Here is a 24,842-nt window from a genome sequence, read left to right on the forward strand (position 1 = left end):
CGCAGATTCCATGGAACGCCTAGTTGTTTTCTCTTCCTCTTTTTCGAGAGATTGTTTCAAAAGATAAAATATGTCCCTTTTTGGTTCTTCCAACCAACCTTCGACTGGTGGAGGGTTTGCATTTGGTACTCCTTCAACCACAGCTACAGCATTCGGTTTTGGAACAAGTCAGACTGGCAATACAGCCGGCAAGGTTTTTGGTTTGACAAATCCAAGTTTTGGTGGCTTCGGAGCAGCGACAACAACTTCTACTGGATCAGTATTTGGAACTAGCTTTGGCGTCAAAACAACTGCTTCCTCCACTTTTGGTAGGGTTTGCCATTGTTGACCTCAAAGAAAGTTATTAATGAGATTGATAAGAATCTTACAAGGTCCAATTTTAATAGGTTTTGGAACAACTACCAGTGTAGCGCCGTCTCTCGGAGGGGGACTAAGTACCGGATTTGGGGCAACTGGAGGCCTTGGTGGATCAACCTTTGGTCAGCAACCAACTGCAGTTGTCACAGGTACTCTGATAATGTCTGGTCTCAGTATATGAGTGGGAAAACCCTGACGTATGACAGTATGCCCTTAAATGGTCATGAATGGGATTTCTGCCTACTTTTAATGATAAATTATGGATTTGAAAAATCAATCGTACATTACATGTAATTTTTAATCTAGGGTTGAATTTTCAAATCCATACCTTTGGAAGTTAGCAGAAGTCCCATTTTATTATAATAATCCTCTTCTTACCATCCATCCAATTTCAACTTCAGCCAATAAAAGAGACTTCTGAGATGTCTCTTACCTTTCTCAGATCTGATATGAAATACGGCTAATTATTGTCTTTAATAATACTGTGTGACTTTCAACTTCATATGTACTTTGATAATACATGTTTGTAAGTTTTTTATTAACAGATTCCACAGGAACAAAATGAGATGTCACTCGTTATTTTGGCAACCTCATATTGTGTGGTTCCAGCAAATATCCATACCCCCACCACGGAAGACTTTTTGATTTGCACCCCCCCTCCCCCCAGGATTTTCCGTTCCAGGGGGGGTCTTTGATGACCCCCCCTCCCCTCAGGAATTTCCAGAATTTTTTTACTTATAAAAATGAAAGTGAATTAGTTACGTAATTGCGGTAGAATTTTATTACAACAGTGTAAATATTAAGGTTAACTTTTAGAAAAATATAACGCTTTGTTAAGCTCATTATCCAGCTAAACTTTCAGCTTGTGCGCTATCAACTTTGCAAAGCTTAAACATTTGGGTTGCACGTCGACTGTTTCACGTTTTTGTGCGAACTTCGATGAGAACATTTCACTTGCTTAAACAACTTCGCAAACCATAGTAAATAAAACAGAAACTTACAAGGTTCCTTTGTCTACACATTTTGTCAGTTTCTTCAGGTTGATTCTTTAATATTTAGGGACCACACAAGTCATGTTGACGCGGTAGGTTTCGTGAACGTCGTCACAAAGGCGATTGTTTTACGAAGAATATTAATGAGGCCAAAATAATCCATCATATTTGTAAAATTAGATATGGCGATTTATGTGCAGTCTTCAAATTTACTGACTCTCCAGCAGTCCTTCTCGCCAGTAAATGACACAGCCTCACTGTTGCTTGCTTTTGAGCCACGGATGGAAGCGAGAGGGCGACTGTTATCGTTTTTGGCGCGATTTACTTCCTCCAATGAGTAGTCAAACTCCTGTTTTAGAATTTCCAGTTTGACATAACGAACTGAACCTCAACAATCGTTTCCCGAGGCCGCAATAAATATTGCGTTTACTCAAAGAAGAGAAAACTTGACTCCCGGTTCCTGTCCGTGGTCTAAATGCCACCCACAAAAAAGAACATGTCGTTGCACACAAGCGTTGAGATGGTGGGAACTTGCGTCTTATCGCATTTTCAATGAGTTACTACCCCCAGTAAAACCCTATCCTATCCTATCAAAAATGTGTTTACTGCATGTGAAGGTAGCGAAAAGTGATACTCAAGTGAACGGAAGTATTGGTTGGACGAAAAAGGGACAAACGTGGAAGTCTGGGGACGAGACTCCAGTTGAGACCGCTATTAATGTTTTGAATCCGTCCCAAATGAAAGACACATTGTTCTTAGCTTCGGGAGATTGTAGCGCTAGCTAACTCAAAGAAAAACGGAAACAATGAAGCTAATAGTATTAACTTTATCTCAAAACTGACTTTTGTTTCAAAACATCGTCCGATAGTGTGTTTTGTGCTTCAGATCGCTCGTATGTTGCTTTCAATGTTTTGTATGTGGTTCGATCGTGACCCTTTGGAAAAGTAGTTTCCCACAAAACCCCCCTACCCCTTGGAAATTACTGCCCTTTAACCCCCCCTCTCCCTCGGAATTTCCAATTGTCTTCCGTGGTGGGGGTATGGATATTTCCTGGAACCACACATTGTCTTTTTTAAGAATCGGCATCGGCGTTATGTTGCATTAAACTATGCTATTCTTGTGACAGAAGACCTTGCTGGCCACTACTTCAGGTTAGACAAGAGCAGCTGGGTCCAAGAAGTTCAGATACCCTGCAGGCACCTTCCCATAACTGCAGGTTTGGGACGTTGTGCCCACATGGCTTAGTCTCCTGTCACATGACCAGTGTGGTCATGTGCCAGTTGCCATCTTGAAAAAGAGGATATGAGGTTGTTGAAATGTTCAGTGGTATTTTAACCATGATGTAAAAATACTGTTGTGAAAAATTTGAGATTGTATTCAACAATCTTGTCTTCAGGCCTTACGCAACCATCACAAGGAATTTTGGGCCGGAGCACACAGTCAGCACAAACACTGTTAGCTCAGCTAACAGCTGCTTTATCTCGGCCTCAGATTCATGGTGATGAAAGAGATGGCATCATAGCAAAACTAAATCAGTTACAGGCCTGCTGGGGAACTGGTAAAGGCTTCTACAACCAACAAGGAGCTGTGGACTTTTCACCACAGAATCCATTTTGTCGTTTTAAAGTAAGTTTTATGATAAATTTCAGTTGACTGATTTGAATAAATTTTCTAGTGTCCCCTTCAAAGCTTGTTATCTCGTTTTCCCTACAGATGTATTTGCCCGTGTATAATACACAATTTCTTTCCGAGATTTATCGTTCAAAAATTGCACTGCGCATTATACACAGAACCTTTTGTTTGTAATCTTTACCCTTATTTGCATACGCGTGTGGTTAACAAAGGATAGAAAAGACAATAGACTAGACGTTAATAGGCTATTGTCGATACAAATAACCTATCATAGTTAGTCACGATCAATTTAACAGAATATCATTACCTCTGTAAAAAGAAAATTGTCCAAAGCGTCTTTATTCCGAATGATGAGCCCACAATTATCCCCTCCATCTTGTTGCGAACGTGGATGAAAGTCCTTTTCAGTTCGACATGCTGTCAAATCGTTGCAGCAACATGCACCACAACTGTGAAGATTCGTACTACCGGAAATGAAAAAAAAAAAACGCCTGACCATTGTCTTGGCATGTGCAGGAGATGGCTCCAAACTTAAACCGCTGGTCATTTCAAGCATAAGACCATGCCAAAGATTTAAAACAAAGATGGAGTTGGCATGACCTTTCAAGAAAAGGGCTGGATGGACGGTGAGATAATGAAAATTTGGATACACAAGGCTTGGCGTTCTCGCATCAGAGGTCTTGGGTGTTGAAGAAGCCTTCTTGTGTTTGATTCCTTGGAAGCCCACAAGACAGAGGAAATCAAGCGTTTACTGAAAACGGAAACACTGATTTAGCAGTTACATTGTATTCCCGGCGGACTTACCTCCCTGCTGAAGCCCTTAGTCGTCTGTTTAAACAAGCCATCCAAGGACAGATGAATGAAGGGGTAGTTTCTAAAGAAACTGTGGTGCTGCGTCGGTGGGGAAGTAGTATACAAAAATTTGGTTTATTTGGTTTGTTTTGGCGTTAGCCCTTCGTCAGAGCGAATCGATTCGCTCTGACGAAGGGCTAACGCTCGAAACGTCAGCTTTTAGAATCTCTGTACGGTGGTCAATTTACATTATCAACTCCGTTGATAAACCAAATTTTTGCATCCAAGGACAGAGTCACGCAAAAGTGGATGAGCCACAGTTACAGGAAGGCAAAAGAAACCATCTGAAGAACTTATGTGTCAGTGGATCAGCGAGGCGTGGCATGACGTTCCCCGAAACATGGTTGCAATATCGTTCTTAAAATGTGGCATAATTTACCAATTCCTTGGATGGTTCTGAGATTGATTTTGTGTCTGACTGTCCACTGTTGTATGGGACTGAAACATTTTAGATTGCAATCATTCACGTTGGAACTGTTGTTTATAATAGTGTACTGTTTGTAGAGTTTGTGTACTGTTAGTAGTCTTTGTTATTCTGTTGGAGGACCTTTTTGCTTCCTACTTTTTGAGTTGGACAAGAGGAATTTGAGAGGAATTTTTGGGCCATATTCAGTTGGAACGTTTACTATTGAGTCAAACACGTCATGTACAACATAGTTTTAGGGACAAAATTTACTACTGTAGGGTGGCTACTGTGGCCTTTTTGTTTCATTATTTAAGTGTTACAGTATAATAAAAAGGTGATTTTGTTATGTCACAAAGAGTTTTTGTTTTGGTGGGCATTTACCAGATTTATTTGTTTTTTGAAGATGGCCTTGAAAAATGGGGTTTGCATTATACACGGGTAAATACGGTATCCTCTTTTTCATGACCAGTATACATTGTAGATGAAAGCTGTTGTTACAGTAAACTTGATTATTAACTACAACACCCTTTTTCACTTAGGTTATAGGGTATAGTCGTCTTCCTACAGCCAGTAATGAAGATGGACACTTGTCTATTGAGATAAAGAAAAAAGAAAGCGAGGTGCGTGCCTTGCAGCAAGGACTTGTGGATGCTCTGCACAAGTGCCTGGGCAGCAAAACCACTTTGATGGTGTGTATTGAAGGAATTAAACCTCTTCCTGAGGACAGGTGAGTAAAATTAATTTTCCTTTTAGAATAGTTCACCTATCATTAACCTGAGGTCAGCTGTTACTAAAATAGCTAATCTTGCTGAAACTATAAATTTACTTGATTTACATGCATAGTGTAGTCAGTAAACTACAGTACCGCAATGTGAATCATGTCGCACGCCACGCGAATTGCATTGCATGATACACGGTTCGCCTCGCATGCTACGCGAATTGCATTGCATGATACACGGTTCGCCTCGCACGCCACGCGAATTGCATTGCATGATACACGGTTCGCCTCGCACGCTACGCGAATTGTCGCACGTTATGCGAATCTCGTTGCATGCTACAGAATCACGTCACGCATGAGGTAAAAAATCTGTTTAAGTACAGTGACTGGAGGATCACGCGCGATCTTAATTGGTCTTTTTGATTTTCTGCAAGAAAGAAAGAGAGTAACCGTTACAGACAAGAACAGAAGAGAGGTGTTTCCTCTCCTTGGAGGTGACAGAGGGTTTTGTTACAAGACGTTTGGCACACTTGTAGAGGCACTTGACAATACTGCGTTTTACTGATTGTGGGTGGTGGGAATCATCGCTAAGTACTGATCAGTGTGCATAGGCTTCTGTATACGGTGGAGGTGAGGCAGATGTCCAGTTCTCTTGAAACTGCAGTGTCAAGGAAAGTGAGTTTGTAGTCATTCTTTGTCTCCATGGTGAAGAGAATGGAAGGCTGGTGATTGTTCAGATGCTGTAAGAAGCTGTCAATGTTTCCGTGATCCAGGATGGTGAAAGTTTCGTCAACTTAGCATTTTCAGATCCTAGGTTTGAAGGCCGAAGTAGTTATTGCCTGTTGTTTGAAACTCTCCATGTATAGGTTAGCACTAACAGTAGAAACCGGGCTTCCCATGGCTGCTCCTTCTAATTGTTTGTAAATTGATCCGTTATACTGGAAGTATGTGGATCTCAATCCAAAATTCAGGAGGTCAGCGATATGAGCAGGTCTTAGTGTCGTGGGGCCTGCAAGGCTGGGGTCGTCCTCTAGTTTCAGTAGCGTGGTTTGTACAGTGGCGTCGATAGGAACGTTAGTAAACTGCGACTCTACAGTGTACGTCGAAAGACACCACAATTTCGTTGTCTAGGATAGTCTCGCTGCTAATGGTGGATATGAAGTGGGCTGAATTAGTCATCGTGAAACCCGAGTTACCTGTTAAAGGAGATATGATGTTAGCTAAGTAAGCAGATAAATCATATGCGAAGGTGGTTTTAACGCATGACACAATAGGTCTTAAGGGTACATTGGCCTTGTGAATCTTTGGTAAACCGTAGATTTTAGGTGGCTGTTTGTGTCGAGGTCTGGTTTTGTTGTAAGCAGCCTCTGATAGGTATCAGCTTCGCTGTTAACTTTGCTCTCAGGAAACACAGAAATGTGAATCATAAGCAGTTTGGCAAGGAAAGTACATGTAAGTCTAAAGATGTTAGTATTAGTTATTGTGTAAAGCAACATTTGCTTTCGTTTGTCTCGGGTCAGCATATTAAAATTCAGGCTACCAACATGTGATGGAAAGTCAGGAAAACCTTTGCCTTTGTCAATCCGAGATCTTTACACAAAATTAATGTGAGTGGCAGTGTCAAGTACTACAGTATACTAAATAGCCCCATTGCTGTAGCCCCTTCAGTTGAAAGGATCTCAAATTTTTATCTCGATGTTTGTTTCACTGCTGAAATTTGCATGCTGTCATACTTCAGTGTTCACACAACATGAGAATAAATTAATTATTTTTACCTTACAATAAGAAGCACAGATGAACATACATGTACAGTACTGCTCAAAAGTAAGTTACTGTGTCGTGTTTCCTGCAATTGCATTGCACGCTACGCAATTCCTGTGTGACGCGATTCGCGTCGCATGAGAGTAACCACAGTGTAAAGTTCTGGCATATATTAAGAACTAAATGTGTTACACGAAATCATCAATTTCGCAGACATGTATAAATTATTTCTCTGCAGTTGCGTGAGGAAGCGAAGATGATTTTTGATTTGTTAAATTGTATGGGAATGGTTGAAATTGCAAATTGTGAATTGCGAATTGGAGACGACGTTTAGGTGACAATAAACATGCATCTGGTTTACAAAACTTCCATGAAACATAAATTCTTCACATACGAACAAGCAATGTTTTCTTTTAACATCGACCATTTGGTGGAAAAAATTTGTAATGAAAACAATGCGTAGTTGTACCGGCGATCTTCTGTGGAAAGTTAATAAATGCATGGAATTGACTTCAAATTGATCCATTTAAACTAAATCATTGATCGTCAATCATCAATTTTCAGAGCGCATCTCCAAAAGGAAACACAAACCAAGGATTACAGTGTATGATTATCTTGAAAATGTGTAAATAATACAAAAACGTCCTTTCCTTACAAAAGTGCATATGATTCACGGTTTGTCGATTGGTGAACAAAGCTTTGTAAACAATGAAATGTGCTCAGGAATTACCACATTCAATAATAATGTTTTTATGTATGAAGATACTGCAATTTATTATAGGCATGTTTTCCTCTAAAGTTGGCCTTTTACAAACACCTTTGACAGTTAAAATTTGAAACAAAAGGTCAATTAAAATTGTGCGCGAGCGTCAAGCCACAGCACTTGCAGACTTCTTACCATTGTTCGCGACATGATTCGTGGAGTGTGTGATGCGATTTGTGCCGCGCCCGAGGGTGGTAACTTACTTTTGAGTGGTACTGTATACAGCTGGCAATAATATTCAATAAATAAAAATCTTTGAAGGAACCTCCACAAAGCATGCAAGGCTTCAATATAAATCAAATACCAACAAAAATCATGGAGGTGGAATAAAGATTCAAATGTCACTTCCAATATACTAGAGCAGCATGAAAATGTACAAAAACCAGAAAGATGTGTTGTACATACGGGACATTTTTACAAGTTTTATGTTTCAAAAATGTGTTATCTCATGCCAGTGCCAAAGAAATGGTACAATGTGGATAGTAAAAATGTTGTAGTAAATCTATTTAAAGAAGCCAATGTTAAAAGATACAAAACCATTTCCTGAGGGCTACAACTTGCTTGCTAGCGCTTTTGATTTGTTGAACAGACCATGAAAGTGTGAATTCCTGTCATACTTACCTGTACCAAAGAGCCAGTGCCAATGGAAAAGAGTTAGTTTTTGGCATTGTTAAAGGGAACAAACATGTGTTTTCAAATGAGCTTAAAGATAAAGTGGAAGGAAACTCTCTTCACCTATGTTCAACTTCACAAATTGCTCGATTGCACTGAACATAATTATTTAAAATGAAAGAGTCGTAATAGTTGTTCAAAATATTTATTTAATATTATCATTTCCCTCATTTATAGCTAAAAGTCATACACTTTTGTAAAAGTGGAGTTAAGAGGGTTGACAAATTTAACTCCCTTTTGAGAACAATAATTATTTAGGAAACCAAGCATAAATTATGTGGATACATGGACAATAAATTTACATTTTGCTAAGATTGGACTTTGTCGGAAAATCAACCCTAATATGCAGTGTTTGCATGTATGTAAGTGTATTTTCAAGGGGTAAATCTTACAGAGAAGCAGTAATGAACAAAATTATACTATGTCCATCCCTTTCATTGTCTTACGTTTGAAAAAAAAATGCAGACAACCAAAGAAGTAGTGGTCCAGAGTGCCTGTGAGATAAAAAAAATTTAATGCCTGTTAGAAAGGGTTTTCAAACTTATGAAGAATGGCCTTTTCCATTTTGTTTCTTTTCAGAGATATTTGAGTTTTTGTGTTATGCAAATTATTAAATTGATAATGTCATCAGTGGTTGCACAGGAAGATGGATCTCAAAGTCAAAAATATCTCTGAAAATGTTATTGTAGTGATATTACTCAAACTTGGCATGGGTAGTGACCCTCAAAAAAGGTACTAGAATGTGCAGAGTATGATGGCTCCTGGAGTCCCTTTTGGTTGTAAATGAAATATCTCAATTTCCTCTCAAATCAGGCAACACAGCCAGTCCTGCTCAAAACACACATACATGTAGAGCCCATGTTGCTGTACTGTAGGTGTCCCAGTCAAGTCATTGAGTGTGAATGATGTTTGGTTAAGACAAAAGGTGGGAACACCAGTTCTGCACAAACTTGGTAATGGTCTGGAAGCAAAGCCTTTGCCATGGAAACTGCACAATGGCTGTGCATTGACTGCTATGTACAGTGTACATGCACATTTCTGGTGCCAAGTTTGAAGCTTTAATATTTGTCAGGATATTAATATTTTGTGATTTGTTTCTCTTTGGGACCACTGATGACATCGTCAGTTTTTACGCTAAAACATTTAATTAATAATTATCCCTGGAACAATAAAAGATACATGTACATGTATTTCAAAACTGAAAACACCATGTTTCTTCTCTTTCAAAAAGTCTTTCAAATAAGCTCTAGTTATTTTTTTACTTCATAGGCACTTTAAATCACTCATATTAAGGGACTGGTCAAAAATTTTAGGGGGGGGGGGGGTGGGCCAGAGCAGAAAGGGGGTGGGTCATCAGTTTTTTAGCCCTTAGCAAGGGGTGGGTTGTTCAATTGTCAGCAACCCATTGGGGGTGGGTCATCCTATTTTAAACAGGAATAGGCACATCAATGGCTGGATTTTGTTGCAATAGCTAACAATAAATTTAAAGCATGGCAGCTTTAAACGACATACAATTTTATCTTTGTTCATAAAATACAACTGTTGAACCGAAATCAAAATCATAATAAAAGAAATCTCTCTTTTGTCTCTTTTTGTTAACAAATACAAAAATTATATACTAAAAAATGAATGTGCTTTTCACTACAGGGTTGTTCCTTCTACAAAACTACTATTAAAAAGTACTAAAGTAATTCTTGGATTATCACAAAGAACTCAGCTACAAGCAATGACTCAGAAACAAGCGAAGTCTGTGTTTTGCAGGAAGTTGGGAGTGACAACTCAGATGAAGACGGTATCCCCCTTGCAAAACTTGCCTCTATAAACAGTTTGAGTGACAGTGACAGCAATGTGCCATTAACCAAACTTCGCAACACATAATTTGATGGCACCAGGATTTTTTTTTTTTTTTTTGTATTTTATTATTATTTTTTAACATTTCCAAATTGGAGTTACAGCACTTACAGAAACGAAGAAATTACAGCAATCACAAAAAAAAATTATACAGATTTGAGCTAACAAGTGGATGCTAACAACCACCCCCCGCCCCCCAAAAGTTCCCCCTACTTGATGCACACACACACACACACACACCCACCCAATAGCGCTATGTGTTAGAATATCAAAAAAGATATAAATGCACGTTTCAATTTCCTACATCTTCAAAACCACTCTTACCCCATTTGATAGAGTGAGCTTGCCAATTATTGTTCCATTTAGCAATCTTACTCTCTAATTGGTAGACAATCTTAATTCTTTGCAACAGAACGTAGAAAAGTGGTTTCAAATTGGCACCAGGCACCAGAATAAGAATTTTAAATAATAACAAGTCACTAATTAAACATGGATTACAAAAGATGAAAGAGTTAAATAATATTCTCATTAGTTTTACTTGCTTTTGTGTCTGGTTAAGCAACAAACCTAAACGTAATTCAACACCACCACAACTTCATATACAAATGTGATATAACTGATTATATGACAAAAAAATCTTTTGTCAGGGGGTGGGTCATGTAAGTTTCAGCCTTCATTTAGGGGTGGGTCAAATAGTTTTGTGCCAAAAGTAAGGGGTGGGTCGGGTGTTTTTTATCTGCCACATTTTCAATTGCTGTGGCCTGAACCGCCCCCCCCCCCCCCCATACTTTTTGACCAGTCCTAATGCAATTCGTATTTTAACGGTGTACATGTGTATGTACAAAAGTAAAGCAGTTTTTGTGAGAAGTGTGCTTTGTAAATTAAGTACATTTTTTTTCAGGTCAGAAGTTATTTTGTATGTTGTTGAAAGGCATCCAAATGGATCCTCTAGAACTGTTCCAGCCACAGATGTCTTTACACACCTCAATCAGGCCAACATTAAGGTACAGTATTTTAACAGTCTCATATAAAAATCACTCCTCCTTTTTCTCTAATTTCAAGTTCCTTCACTTTCAACAGACCAAATTCTATTTTCCATTTTGTTTTCCTTGCAAGCAATTCCTAATTCATCTTTTGAATCCATGATAATAATAATAATAATAATAATAATAATAATAATAATAATAATAATAATAATAATAATAATAACACCTATATAGTAGTAAACTCGTTTATTGAAAAACATCATACTTTACAGTCGTAGGACTGAATTACGTACAATATAAAAATTACAATAAAAATGGCTATTTACCATTGTATTTAAAGATTATTTACATCGCGTGGCTAATAATAAAAGAGTTCATAAAGCGATCGTTGCAACAAACTGGAGTATTAAAACGTCTCTTATTTCTCAAACGCCGAGCGTGGGAACTGGCCATAGGAGGTAGCAGGTTAGCCAGTTTGTGGTGTTCATTACCTACAATATCTTCAAATAATTTAATAGATAATGACTCACGTCTCTCTGAAAGTGTTGGAATTCCGGCCTTATCCATCGCCTCACAGTACGATAAACTAGGAAAGATTATTCTCATGGCACGCCTCTGAATACGTTCGATGTCATCAGACAAATATTTCGGGAGACTACGATGGAATAGCTGACATGAGAATACTAGGACTGATCTAATGACACTATAATAAAAAGCTAACAGGTCATCGGGACTTATGCCGGCTCTCTTTAGCTGACTCAAAAGATACAATCGACGTGCGGCTTTTGAGGTGATAGTATCCACGTGATCGTTCCATTAATTTTCAAGTCATTACTGATCGTAACCCCTAGGACCTTAGCAGAAGATACCCTCTCAAACTGCACGCCGTATATCTTAATCGGACCATAGGATGGTGGCGTTTTCTTAAAACAAACAACTAACTCTTTGCACTTGGTCGGGTTTAATTGGAAGAGATTACTGTGAGACCAGCTGGAAATGTGATTGACAGCTTCCTGTAAAGAACTTTCCCCAGAACTTGGCACCACCTCCGAAACAGTCGTGTCGTATAGCGCTTATCCGCATGCGTTCTAAGCGCTTTACATCCATTGTATTACAGTATGACTTAGAAATATAAAAACAAAAGATTAAGTTACCTAATGATGACCATGCAGACCATTTATTACCACTGTAATAATATTGCCATTTGCAGACTCAGTTGCAGAGCATTGGAATTGTCAATATCTACATGAAAACGAGTATGTCTCCATCACAGCTACAGCACTATCTTGAAAATCCTCCTGTTGGTATGTCTAGGTTGTTTGCATCATTATCATGGCCAATACTTCTTAATTATTATATGACAAGCAATTCTAAGGCTAAACGAAGCACTCTGATTGGCTGGTTTTTGGTCAGAATTTTACAGTACTGAGATGATTGCCATGGAACTGGTCCATTTCTGTATTTTGTCTCTCTCCCAGGAAATTCAAGTTGGGCAAAACACAAAACGTTTTAAAAAAACGAAATTAATTTTTTATATCACAGCAGTACAATGATATTAAAGCAAGCAGAATTAAGTTTTACGTGTTTAAAGGTTACAGTCCAAAGTTCCCTGATGAAAGATGAAGACTTCTAACATTTACCAAGTGAAGTGTCTGATCGCTCAAAGAAATGATGCCATACATGTACATTTACATTGTATAATAAACAACAGTACTAACCTCACTTGCTCAGGGCCGTATTGGGGAAAGTTTTTGTACGGACCGAGCACACAACCTCAGGCCAATATTCCCCAGTAAAACCTCGCACTTGGTTAGTGAGAGGTTAGTACTGTTCATAAAATACAATATGTTTTAACCAATAGTTTAATGGACATTAAATCTTATGATGTACACTGAGATTGAGGGTAAATTGCTTTTTAGAGCATCTTTCAGTGTTCAATGAGCACTTCAGCCTTATTGACTTTACTTATTGGGTTTTTTAAGGTATTGATTCACTTTTGTGGGAGCAAGCAAAGAAGGACAATCCTGATCCTCAAAGGTACAAGACCCCTTTCCCTCGTGTTTCCCAGGCTCGATTCCAGTACTGTTATTATATTATGTGGGTTGAATTTTGTTGGTTCTCTACTCCACTCCCCGTGGTATTTCCGTGAGTAGTCCATTTTTCCATTTATCATAAACCAACACTTGATATGCTTTGCTATTATTGCATCAGTTTTGCTAGGCAATGATAGCCTGTAGACTTAAATAAAGGGTTAAAGTGTTTGTGTTTTTCTTTTTTTTAATGATTATTCGAGAAACATGTAGTGGTTCAGTAACTTTCAAAGCTTAATCAGATCTACATGTCTGTCTAAACATGGGTGGAGCCATAGATCTGCATACATGCACATGCAGCTACAGGCCTACTTTAGAAATGAATAGAGCGAGAAAGAAGATTCAGCATGCATGTACCATCCACATAATAATAATATTTATGTATCCGTGTTGTTGGGCCATAAAGGTTGATTCCAATGGTAATAACTGGATTTAGTGAGCTAAAGAAGCGTCAAAAGCTGCAGGAACAGGAAACATTACAACACCAGAAGAGAACTGCTGTAAGTTGCCTTAATTTTGAGTTTGATGTAAAAATGACACAACTACTTTCAAGTTGAACTGGAATTTTCGTGTCCTTGAGATTTGAGGCTGAAGATTTATCAGCTGCCTTGAGGCAGATCTCTTAAAGGACGGTGCCTACTAATTCAAAGGTATTTTTGCGCCGATTTATGATTATGGAGGGAAGGTAGATCTTCCCAAGTGTTATTGAAATCCAAAAAGAAAATTGGGGGTAACCACGCATTTTTCAAAAATAATTCATGAACAATATTTGTATAAAGCTCTAAAATACAAAGCAATGTATGGCGTTCTTTCTTAACTTGAAGCTCAATATCTCTAAAGAATGCATGGTTACCCCCAATTTTCTTTTTGGATACCAAGAGTACTTACTAAGATCTACTTTCTCTGCATAGTTTTAAGCCGCGCAAAATATCCCTGCATTAGTAAGTATCACCGATAGGAAATCCGAGTATCTGGAGATGCACAGAACGTATGCGCAATAACAATAGTAGGCACCGTCCTCATAATTAAGGAGGCTCGAAAGGGTTTTCAGCTGAACGCGCGCGTAAGCCACACATGCAAATCGTAAGCTGCTCGCGTCAGCTCATGATTCAAATGGGTCAATAGAAATAAACAAATACCGCTAATTTCGCTCACCTTTCTTCTAATTCCTATATATATATATATGGAATACATAGACATCTCCTATTCACGAAAACTACGAAAATTCTACACAAATGGTTTAATGGTCGCTTAAATCCGTTTGTTTTGGCCTGACTCGCGCGGACTCGAATGAGCCGGTGACGCATGCGTAAATGCTGATCTTTGTTACCCCCTCATTTTTTCTGATTTTGCAACTTTACTCGTTTATATCTCTGCTTCCGGTCGGTGAATTTTTTACATTTTCTGTAAGTTAGCTTAGATTAATTTAAAACCTTTGTCTTTCAAATTTTAAATTTTAGGTAAAAAAAATCGACAGGTTTCAAAAAAACTGATTTTTCCGAAAACCTGGCCAACAGATTTTGTTGAATTTTAAATATTTTAGAGATTATTTCTAACATTATCTGGTGACGCTTAATGGGAAGATTTCACCGTCCCGTTTCTTCAAAAAATACAATATATGTTGATTTTAAGGCCTAAAGAAATGCGTAATATCGTTGCCGTGGTAACGTCATTTTGGAGGAAAATATAATGTGAGAATTCTACGATGGCTACTTAATACTTTGGCCAAATTTCGTCTTGATATGATTACCCTAACTGTATCTAAGGACAGAGTATGTTGATTTGTTTGAAAAAAGGAGAAACTATTTGGAGCCTCCTTAAGTTGCCTGGAAAGCGGAAGTGACATTTGTCTTTTAAACAACATCATTAGAGACCTGCAAGGTTCAAGGAAGTGAAAAACAAAAGAAAACATAGAAACAGTGACACATCGTTATTTTTCACTTGTTGTTTTTCTTATAAACTCTATTTCTTTGATTTATCTATACCAAAAAAAGGAACTTTGTGGTTTCCTAATAGTTATTAATCCCAGAATTGCATACATAGTATGAATTAACGCAAAGATGATCAGATTTATATGATTGCGTTAACGCAATACTGAAGTTAGCAGTATACACAAATTATTTCTTTTGCAGCTTATAACTGAGGAAATAACAGAGTTACAGCACAATCACGCTACTACCATGGCAAAACTTGCACAATTCAAAAGAAAACACTTGGAACTTAGCCATTGCATACTGGAGGTAGGGAACGTGACGACAATACACTGTATACATGCATGGAGAGATTACATGTATCATTGAGTGCAGCAAAACACAAATCTTTCTCAGCAGCTTACGCAGACAAAATTTGACCACATTTATGTTGCTTTTTTTTTTTGCAGATAATGATAAAGCAAGAATGTATGAGAAAGAGTGGGTACTCAGTTCAAGCTGATGAAGAACAACTGAGGTAAAATGGCGATAAAATCATCCTTTGTTTAGCAACCCAAATCATTACCATTATTTCAATTTTTTGCACTCCATTGTTTTACCTTCACAAAAAGGGCGCGTTACATCTTGAAGCGATTTATTTGAACCCAAATGATTTATCTCGCTTTCCCTTAAACTAAGACTTAATATTGCTGGACCTTTATAAAAGTTCATTGTCAGGGTAGCCTCGGGATATGTAAATTAGTCAGAGTTTAAGCTTTCCACTTAGGGCCGCAGAGTTTCTTATAAAATTTTGTTTTGATATGCCGCCCAAGCAGATCTTACACTCATGCATTTATTCCACAACCGAGGTAGTGAATAGCATTGTGCATTCTCGACTCAGGGGCACCCAACAGAACCTTTCGTTAAATTATCTGTTCGGAAGGCCTTTGATAACGTAGAGTTTGCTTCAGGGAATTTTCACGTCGAACTTTCCTGTTAGGAAGAATTTGATGCCTGATGCTTTCCGAAGAGCTTAGAACAGTGATTTAAAGCCTTTGAGTGAAAACCGTCGCTCGGTGCCCCTGTCGCCTGATGCCCTGCTTCCCTGTTTTCAAAGGCGTTCGGCGTTATCTCAGAAACAGGCTCATGACTCCAACCACTTCTGTCGTTGTTCAGGTGACTGCCTCTTTTAATTGAGCCGTCTTCTATTTTGTGTCGAAATCAAACTGCAACAAGCAGCAAACGCAGACAGGAGACAGCAACCACATTTATCTGTCACCTGTTAAAAGGGCAAGATCATGTGCGCGGGATCCACGAGTTGTTTTGCTTACCCTTCTCTATTGTTGTAAAAGGGGCGCAAAATTGTCGAAGGTTAGGACTTGGCTTAGGATTCCTGGGCCTGCAATGGCTTTTCTACCAGAAAGCGAACTTCTGAGAGAAAACGGCGCTAATTTTTGGATCAAGATTCTTTGAACTTTGAGATGGGTCCTTCAAAGGAAATATTGTCAAATATTAATACAAATATTAAACCGGCAACAACTGTACAAAAATAAACCAAAGACAAGTGCATTGCATTACACTGGTAAAAAATTACTCGATTTTGATTGGACGATACTATTACAATAATTAATCACAAATTGTACTCTGTAGGCCTCAAGTTAAGTTGCTATGGAAACCACGCATAATCAAGGAAAAAAATCAACAAAAAGCAGTATTCGATAGCTGAATTGACGTTTATCGCAAGTGAACACAGTTCGTTAACAAAAAAAACTCCAGTTTTTAAGAATCGATGGAAACAATTTTTAGAGTGTATTATAAGCAGAAAATTCGACCTTCTAATACTACCCGGAATTACTAGAAATTTGTGGTGTTTTGTCTTTCTGAATTTGGACTTGTCTAGGGAACTTTCATTACATCGCTCCTAATTGTACAGCCAGATCTTGCGATTTCTTACACTGATTCGCATTAGGGCCAGATGTTCGCTTTTGCAGTATTTAAGGACGTTCGCGCCAAAATCTTCCTACGGTGAGATTTTCTTCATTTCTCGCCTAGAGTTAGGTCCTAAAGTGCTTACTCCAAAAATGAAAAAAAAAAAAAATGGGTCACCGACTTTGTTTCGGAGAAAATGGCAGTGGAAAAATGCCTTAATTTCGATAAATCAGTCATAATAACAAGATGTAGTAGCTTCATCTGCTCATCCATCGAAAATCTTAAAAATAAAGTGTTAAATTGAAGGTTTCCGTGCATAGGTTTTTAGGAGTGGGATTTTTAGATAATTGCATGCCGCTAGGGATGTCGTAAACAGTCAGTAGAGTTCATCGACGAGCGTTTTCGTAAGCTCTAACCGTTTCAACCACTTCCGGAATTCGATGGCACGAGGAAAGAAAATTTAAAAAAAGATAACTTCGTATGGTGGAAATTTTTTCATTTCATCAAATTTTGTAGATAGTAAGTAAAGTAATTGATTCATGATTTAAAAAAATAGGAGTCACTGGTAATCTAAACGAGTAAAATCGATGTGATGTTGCAAAGCTCTTGGAAAATTTTGTTTGTCACGTTTTTGCGTGACCTGTCGGGGAAGGACTGGAACCCAAGACAGGATTGATGAAAGGTTTTTATTAAAAAAAATCCTTTCGCGAGCATAGCAACGACTTTTCAAGCAGGCGTCATCTTCATTTGGTTAGTGTAATGTATAATATCTCTCCATTGCCGTCATACTCATCTTCGGCAGTGTGGTTTTTGTGAAATGTAATTCCTGGCTGTGTCCTCGCAGGTCTGCACTGTTCAAGCGGACGAGTTTAAAAATACAATTCTGCGCTATTTTCTCGAAAGTAAAGGAAAAGAACTTCAAAAGCATGCATTCATTTTGAAGTTGAGTTCGAGGGGTAATAAATACATTTAAAAAAAACAGCCCCATTAAATTAACGCAACGGTTCGTCCTTTAGTTTTCCAAACTTTCAGCCACTACTCGATCAGCTACCTTTTCCAGAGCTTTTCCACCCTCCCGCTCACTTCTCTTTAACATTTCATGATGATTGGGAAATAAATGTGCCATTCTTTTGCTGGCCTGGATTTTTTTTCCCCGGCGTTTTTGTGACCATGTTATTTTCACTAATGCTTGAAAATATTTTTGAAAGTCAAGTCGACTGATGCACGATTGATAAAACTACGCGAAGATCAGTCGTGCAGTAGTGTACTTGACTTTCATAAATATATTTTAAATCAATTTTGACCGATCACGATTTTCTCTTATCCAACGGAGTCCAAGACTTATCGTCCACGGTTTTTGCAAATTTTTAAACTTCAACTTCGCTAATGCTTGAAGTAATGCGTGACATATTACAGTCGCATTACCTGCGCAGTAACGTTGCGCACAAACAATTAGCGCGAACGTCCTTAAAAGCGTGATTTATTTATTTCTGGGGAAGAGAGGCCAAGAATTAACACTATCTGAAAAACTTCTAAAACATGAAAGAATGTGTAAAATGAAATAGCCGTTAGTCCTGAACTAAACTTCCTGTTTCGAAAACAAGCGACAGCCACGCGGCCATTTCCGGAAGGAATGACATGTTATTGTGATTCACATACAGAGGGCGTGTCGTAAAGGGTGTTGTACAGGGCGTTTAATAAACGAAGATTAACAAATTGAGAGCCTTGTTTTCAACTTATTGTTTCACAGCCATAACCAAAGAAATACTTCAGACCGATTTTAACAAAAGAAAACAATGAAATCACATTTAGAAACAACGCCATTGAACTTGTTCAATGCGCGGAAAAAAATACCCTGTATGGCTGGTAGAATTAGCGGGATTAATGTGATCGTGGTTAACAGTATTCGTCAAAACACTTTTCGCGGGTCTGTCGGAAAAATACAATTCTCACGGACACTGTGTCACGTGTTTGAATCCCCTAAGTTATTATACTAGGAGCTTTCTCTCTTTCTACGCATAGTCAGTCGAGCACCAGGAGGACAGGAACGAGACTAAATGGCCACGCGAAATCTGGATTCGCTCCTCCTCGAATCCAGATTTCGCGCGGCCATTTAGTCTCGCTAAGCGGCAAAAGAGCGACTGTTCAGCTCGTAGTCGAACAAGCTATAGAGTGTTTTCACTTACGTGATCAGTAACTTCTTTTTTCCACCGAAACAAAAGAAAACGCTTGCATGAGAGGATTAGTAAGGAGCACCATCATGGCCGCCCTTCCATTTTTTGGGAACACCAACCTGGCTGCCGTGACGTCACGTGAAAACACTCTCTACATTTGCACTCCGTAGACAAAGTTATGTGCGTGACGCTCGCTACTCCTCGTTGGTTGAGATTTAATCAGAAATAAACCAAAGATATTACTTTGTTTCAGGGTTCAACTTGAATGCTTGCAAGCTGAATTAAACGCACCATCTCAATTCAAGGTCTGTTACATGGGTGTTTCTAAAGCTCCGTACCTCAGTACCTCCAAGAGCTGACACCTCTTATTTTGTCTTAGGACCTTCCTTTTAAACAAAAATAAAAGTAGCAATAGAAATATCCTGAAAGGCGAGAAAATGAGTGTCGTTTACATGCAAAAATTTCGGTTAGAGCCAAAAGTGGTAAAAGAAAACGGTTTAATTAAGGTGCTTTTATTGCCATGTTTGTTTTTTGTCCTCAGTATAAAGATTTTCGAGTGAAGAGAGTTCACCCCGTGCTTTTTAAAGCTAGAACCTTGCTATCTTTCAGCTAGGAAGATCCTGTAGCGCTAAATCTACATACAAATTGAACTGAGAAAACATCTAAGGCAAGGATGGTTACCGTTCCAGAGTGATAGTGTTCCTTCCTCCGTGTAAACAACCTTTAAAATGTGATACAGGATCCAATGGGGTGTACCGTGACGGCTGCGTGCATGTTGTGTGTTTGTTCTTGTTGCTCCCAAAGGAACACTGGCGCCCCTTTTCAATGCAAATTACTTTACATTGATATGAGTTGATGTGAAAATCGTAAACCTGTTAGATGTTTGGGTCGCTCTTACAGTTCATTCTATTTGTTAGGCTCGTCTTAGTGAGATGATGTCACAGATTCGCTTACGACAGAGCCAAGCTGGCGAAAGGCTGGGGCCGGGGGATGGCAGATATGTTGTGGAAGGTGTGATGCAAGAGCAACTGAAACAAGTAAGTTATTCGCATGTATACTGATAAATGCTTCTGTGCACATAGAAGTGTATGTAATCCTTCCTTGTACTTATACATGTTCATTGCCGTGACTTTAACATCTTCAGTTCCCACGGTCTGCTCCCGTCTGACCTTGTAGCTCAGTCGGTAGAGCAGCGGTGATCTAACCCGAAGGTCGTGGGTTCAATTTCCACCCTGATCAGAGTTTTTCTCTGTCCTTGTGTGGGCCCATTTCCATCAGTAGGGCTAATGCTCACATGGTTCATATGGGGTAGAAAACTAGTACTTCACATTACACTCTAATCAGTACGTCTGTGGAAGTGTATGTAGATGAGTATATTCGATACTTTCTTTGTTACTAAGTGAGTCTGAAAAAGATGACTTTATCATTAGTTATCAAGAATCAATGGTAAAATGCGACACACTTAATTCGTTTTGGTTTCGGAAAGAAAAGATAAAAAGGCCATAAAAATACATTAATCGGATGCCTGGACTCGGTCCCAGCCTCAACAACTATCAATTTGGTAGTCGGGGCAACTTCATAGACCAGTCAAATGGCATCTGTTAATGCCTTCCAACAAAGACAGTGAACCTCTGTTTAAAGAATAAGTTCCTTTCCTCGATCATTTGTTTTTACTATTATACTTAAGTACACTAAAACGCAGATGAATTTGTGTTACTGTACAGTTGTGCAAACAAGGGATTTACGTTCAATTAAAATTAAGTCATTTTTCTTCTTTTTTTCCTTGAGCCGTGGGAATATTAGAAACCTGTTTTCGCACGACAATGCAACACGCTTCCAAACTAAGTACAGCCAATAATACTAGACAAGGTTTGACACGACAATTCACACGTTCATTCAGTTCATATTGTAATTGTGGGAAGTGACAATTTATTGGCAATTTGTTCAATTTTTTTAAGTTGTCAAATTCAGTACACTTGTATAAATTGCGTCATTTCTAAGAGACTGTATACTATCACAGCTTAATCCAGCCTTTCATGAGTTGCATATGGTGGACCTAACCGAACGATGTGAAATTTTGCCTTTGACCGTCAAAGGTGCCACACTTCGACATGTGCATTGGTCGGAGAATGAAGTAAATAATCAAATCAAATCAAATCAAATCAAGCTAATTTTTTTGAAGAAACAGATGGAAGGCAATCGACAATTTTGCAATGACACGTTTTTACTAATTATTGATGTGTCCAATATATCTGTTGTAAACAGCAAGGAATACTATTTTATGCCAAATTCAGGTAGCTTTTAGTACAAGTGCGATGATATAACGACATTAATATCAGACCAATATCATCGGCGAATATTACGCGTAATTTGCCTAAACTTGGCTCCAGTATGTACAATTATTGCTAACAAGAATTTGAAGTCATCAGATATCGCTAATGCCCGATCTTATTCCGCCCCTGACTCTGCGTTTGTTTTAATTCAAAAACCTTACTTTGTCACGAGTTGGATGCCACCAAGTTCTTTCCTTTGTCCTAACGGAAGAGTCCATCCCATTCGTCTTTTAACATCTTTTATTCCAACGGCAAACCCTATTGTTAATTAGGTGTTATTGGCTTTGGTGTCACAAAGGTCTTCGAGCTATCCCTATCATACACTGAATTACAAGCCCAAAAACAAGGGTGCGATTGTGATTGCCTTCTGTCGTTTGTGAGAAAATACACTAAATTGTTTCCATTATATTAAAGTTTGCACTTATCGTTCTTGCGTTACCCCTTGCATGTTAATTATTACAGTGTAAGGTAACGGATGTTATTAGAATGTGTGTTTGACTATAATAAAACGTAAAGATCGTTATTGATTTACGGTAGTATTTAAAGCTTAAGTCTTGTGGGGCCGAGAGTGAAAGAGGCAATTCAGATGAACAAAAGAACCTTGAAGAGTTCAATTGAAAAGAGGTTGCAACCAATACACCTTATTCCAAAATGGCTTCCATTTGAATAATATTCTTATTCTAATTAGTCCTTGATGCCTCGTTCTTAAGCTCAAAATTCAAAAGATTATTTTGCCTTGAACGAGGCATCAAGGCCTAATTTGAATAAAAACAAAAGAATATCTAAATGGCGGCCATTTTGGAAAAAGGTGTATTCACTACTTGCACAAATCCCATAATGCACCTCTTTTACCCCCCAAAAATCTGCATAGGCATTGTTTTCGACTTCTCTTGGGACAGGAGACTGACTTGCAAACAATGGTTATGCAAAAGATTTGGGGGGTAATAGAGGTGTATTATGGGATTGTGCAAGTAGTGAATTGTCTATTCAAAAGTCGAAGTTGAATTGAATTAAACGTCACCGAAGACAAATCGGTTGGTGCCAGGTGACCCGCATGCAAATCCACAGCTCCGTCCTCTGGCCACGCCGCCCCCATAACTGACGATTAACTTTAATTCCTTAAGCTGCTTTTGCACTTGTCTAATGGTATTAGTCAAAGAAATTATACAAGTAGACCATTTCCGATCTCACTTTGGCCAGTATTTCAAAGTTAAAAAAACTAATGCGGAGTTGAATTCGGAAATGCCTACTGATAGTATTGTGTTGTAATGTATGCGCCGTTTCTTTCAAAAAGTACCCGTTATTTCTTTCAAGCATTACGAGTCATTGATTATGAAATTATAAATTGGCACTCGGGTTTACTGAACAGCTGTTATTTGTTGCAGCATCTTGAGCGACAGCAAGTTGGTCTGATGCATTTGATTGGGATCATAAAGGAAGACCTTCAAGATTTGGCTACTATAGAGCGCGGACTCACGGAACTTCCTTCCAATAGAAGCTAAGCTCAAGTGGGTCTGATGATGAAGTCTCTTTAACGCCAGGACAGAGTTAGCGAGGTTCAGGCCTTAGCACTAAACGCAGTGAAATACTACGAAAACAGCTTTAGGTTTTGTCGGCACCTCTCTTGCTTGTTAGCCCGATTCTAATAATTGGGCTCTGTTGTACGTCTGTAATGTATGCAAGTAATAATTGATACGAGGTTTATGATAATAATAATAATAATAATAATAATAATAATAATAATAATAATAATAATAATAATAATAATAATACCAACTTTATTCATTTAATTCAATGAAAGAGAAGGACACCAGAGGGTATCCCGCCCGCAGCCGGATGTAATTGACTAGGATTCGATTTGATGAGGGAAGAAAACCGGAGTACCCGGAGAAAAACCCTCGGGGTCAGATTGAGATCGACTGAAACTCAGCCCGCATACGACCCGATGCCAGGATTGAACCCGTGTCACCCCAGAGGTGGGAGGCGCGGTTGATAACCGTTAAACCACCCCGACTCTACGAAACTATTATCAAGAGACTGAAGATGCGCTTTAAAGAGTACTTTGGGTCCGAAGAGTCTTGACAGATTTGGGACAAAACCTCTGGCCGGTATATTATCACGGTCTTGCGCATGTTCTAGCCGTAGCGAATGTTTATAAGCCAATCGGAAGCGACGTTGTAATACGCGCGTGAAATTTACACGTACTCGTGAAAATTTCGCTCAGCCCATAGCTCATTAGTGATTGTACGTGTAAAATTTTCCGCACGAATTATAACGTCACTTCCAATTCTTCTCACAAATGATGATATTTGTTACGGCTAGAACATGCGCAATACCGTGATACTCTCCCTTTAAATAACGTGCAAAGGGTTAAGACGCAAGTGTGAATGAGAAATGATAGAATCACGTGAAGTGATTTCTATCGTTTAAGACGCAAGTGATAAATTTGCCTTAAAAGCGCATCGTCAAGAATGCGCAATTTTCTGTTTTACCAGGTGTTACTCGTCATGGTAATATGTGGATACAAACTACATCAGCCAAAAAGAGGTTTAACTTTGCCTCATTGGCGTGCAGATTTTGTATTCATATTACAACAGCAAACTCAAGGTCTTGTGTCATTGTAAACCTAAGCTTAATTGTTCTTGATGACATCAGAACATTAAGCGTTTCCTGACTTATGATGACGTCAAAAGCTCGTATACTTAACTTCCAAGGCACGAGGTTTTATTTTTGAACATGAATTTTAGTATTGATGTTAAAAACAAAAAATAGCGTTGAAACTTACAAACAATATCATTAGTACTAACTACCTAATTGAAGCCGCAAAGCTTAATATTCTTGAATCATTGTGTAGTTATTTGCAAGACGTCTAAAGGTAGTGGGGGCGGCGTAAGTAGGGCAGCCCTTCATGAATGACACACTTACCGTAAATTGACCATTCAACACTACGTATCTCGTCTTAGCATGTGTCATCCATTCGTAACCTTATACATAAAGATCAAAAGCTCAAAAGATCGGATTGGAGCTTAGGCGTTCAGTAGGTGGTGATCAGTACTTGTTTGAAGTGTTCCTGTATCTGGAGAAAACTAAATTTTAAAATTGGCTGCACTTTTGTCTGTTTTCTCCCCTACATTTACCCTTTTTGACATAAGGCAAACAAGATCGAGTACTTAAGTAAAACGAATGTCAAGTTTGTTTCTTAAATTTTTTGCTGTTTCAACAGCTTGCACCTGCTTTAGAAGTCATAAAACAACTGCGTTGTATGTCGGAAGTCTGAGAATTTTATTTGGCCTTCATTATGTTGTAGTCAACGCGTCATATTTGGTAATTTGGTAATGTACCAACTGAAAAGTGTAGTTTTAATGGACGTTAATAGTCTCAAATAAAGTCAAAATTGTTTCTGCGCGGAAATCTGA

At 38.5% G+C, this 24,842-nt stretch overlaps 1 protein-coding gene across 1 annotated transcript; it reads left to right on the forward strand.

The window, feature by feature from the left end:
- Positions 1–19: 19 nt before the first annotated feature.
- LOC138017048 (nucleoporin p54-like) lies at positions 20–24,842 on the forward strand. The gene is made up of 13 exons (XM_068864258.1): positions 20–308; positions 387–506; positions 2,746–2,975; positions 4,779–4,966; positions 10,906–11,008; positions 12,201–12,294; positions 12,973–13,027; positions 13,487–13,580; positions 15,213–15,320; positions 15,461–15,528; positions 19,347–19,398; positions 20,011–20,130; positions 22,812–24,842. The coding sequence occupies exons 1-13, from the start codon at positions 71–73 to the stop codon at positions 22,926–22,928; spliced, it is 1,587 nt and encodes a 528-aa protein (XP_068720359.1). The 5' UTR covers positions 20–70; the 3' UTR covers positions 22,929–24,842.

Source organism: Montipora capricornis, chromosome 9 (assembly GCF_036669925.1).
Source record: "Montipora capricornis isolate CH-2021 chromosome 9, ASM3666992v2, whole genome shotgun sequence".
Classification (NCBI taxonomy): domain Eukaryota; kingdom Metazoa; phylum Cnidaria; class Anthozoa; order Scleractinia; family Acroporidae; genus Montipora; species Montipora capricornis.

Coding starts and splice junctions, on each gene's coding strand:
- LOC138017048 (XM_068864258.1), top strand. CDS start 71: ATGTCCCTTTTTGGTTCTTCCAACCAACCTTCGACTGGTGGAGGGTTT. Junction 4,967..10,905: donor AAACCTCTTCCTGAGGACAG/GTGAGTAAAATT, acceptor ATTTTTTTTCAG/GTCAGAAGTTATTTTGTATG. Junction 20,131..22,811: donor TGCAAGAGCAACTGAAACAA/GTAAGTTATTCG, acceptor TATTTGTTGCAG/CATCTTGAGCGACAGCAAGT.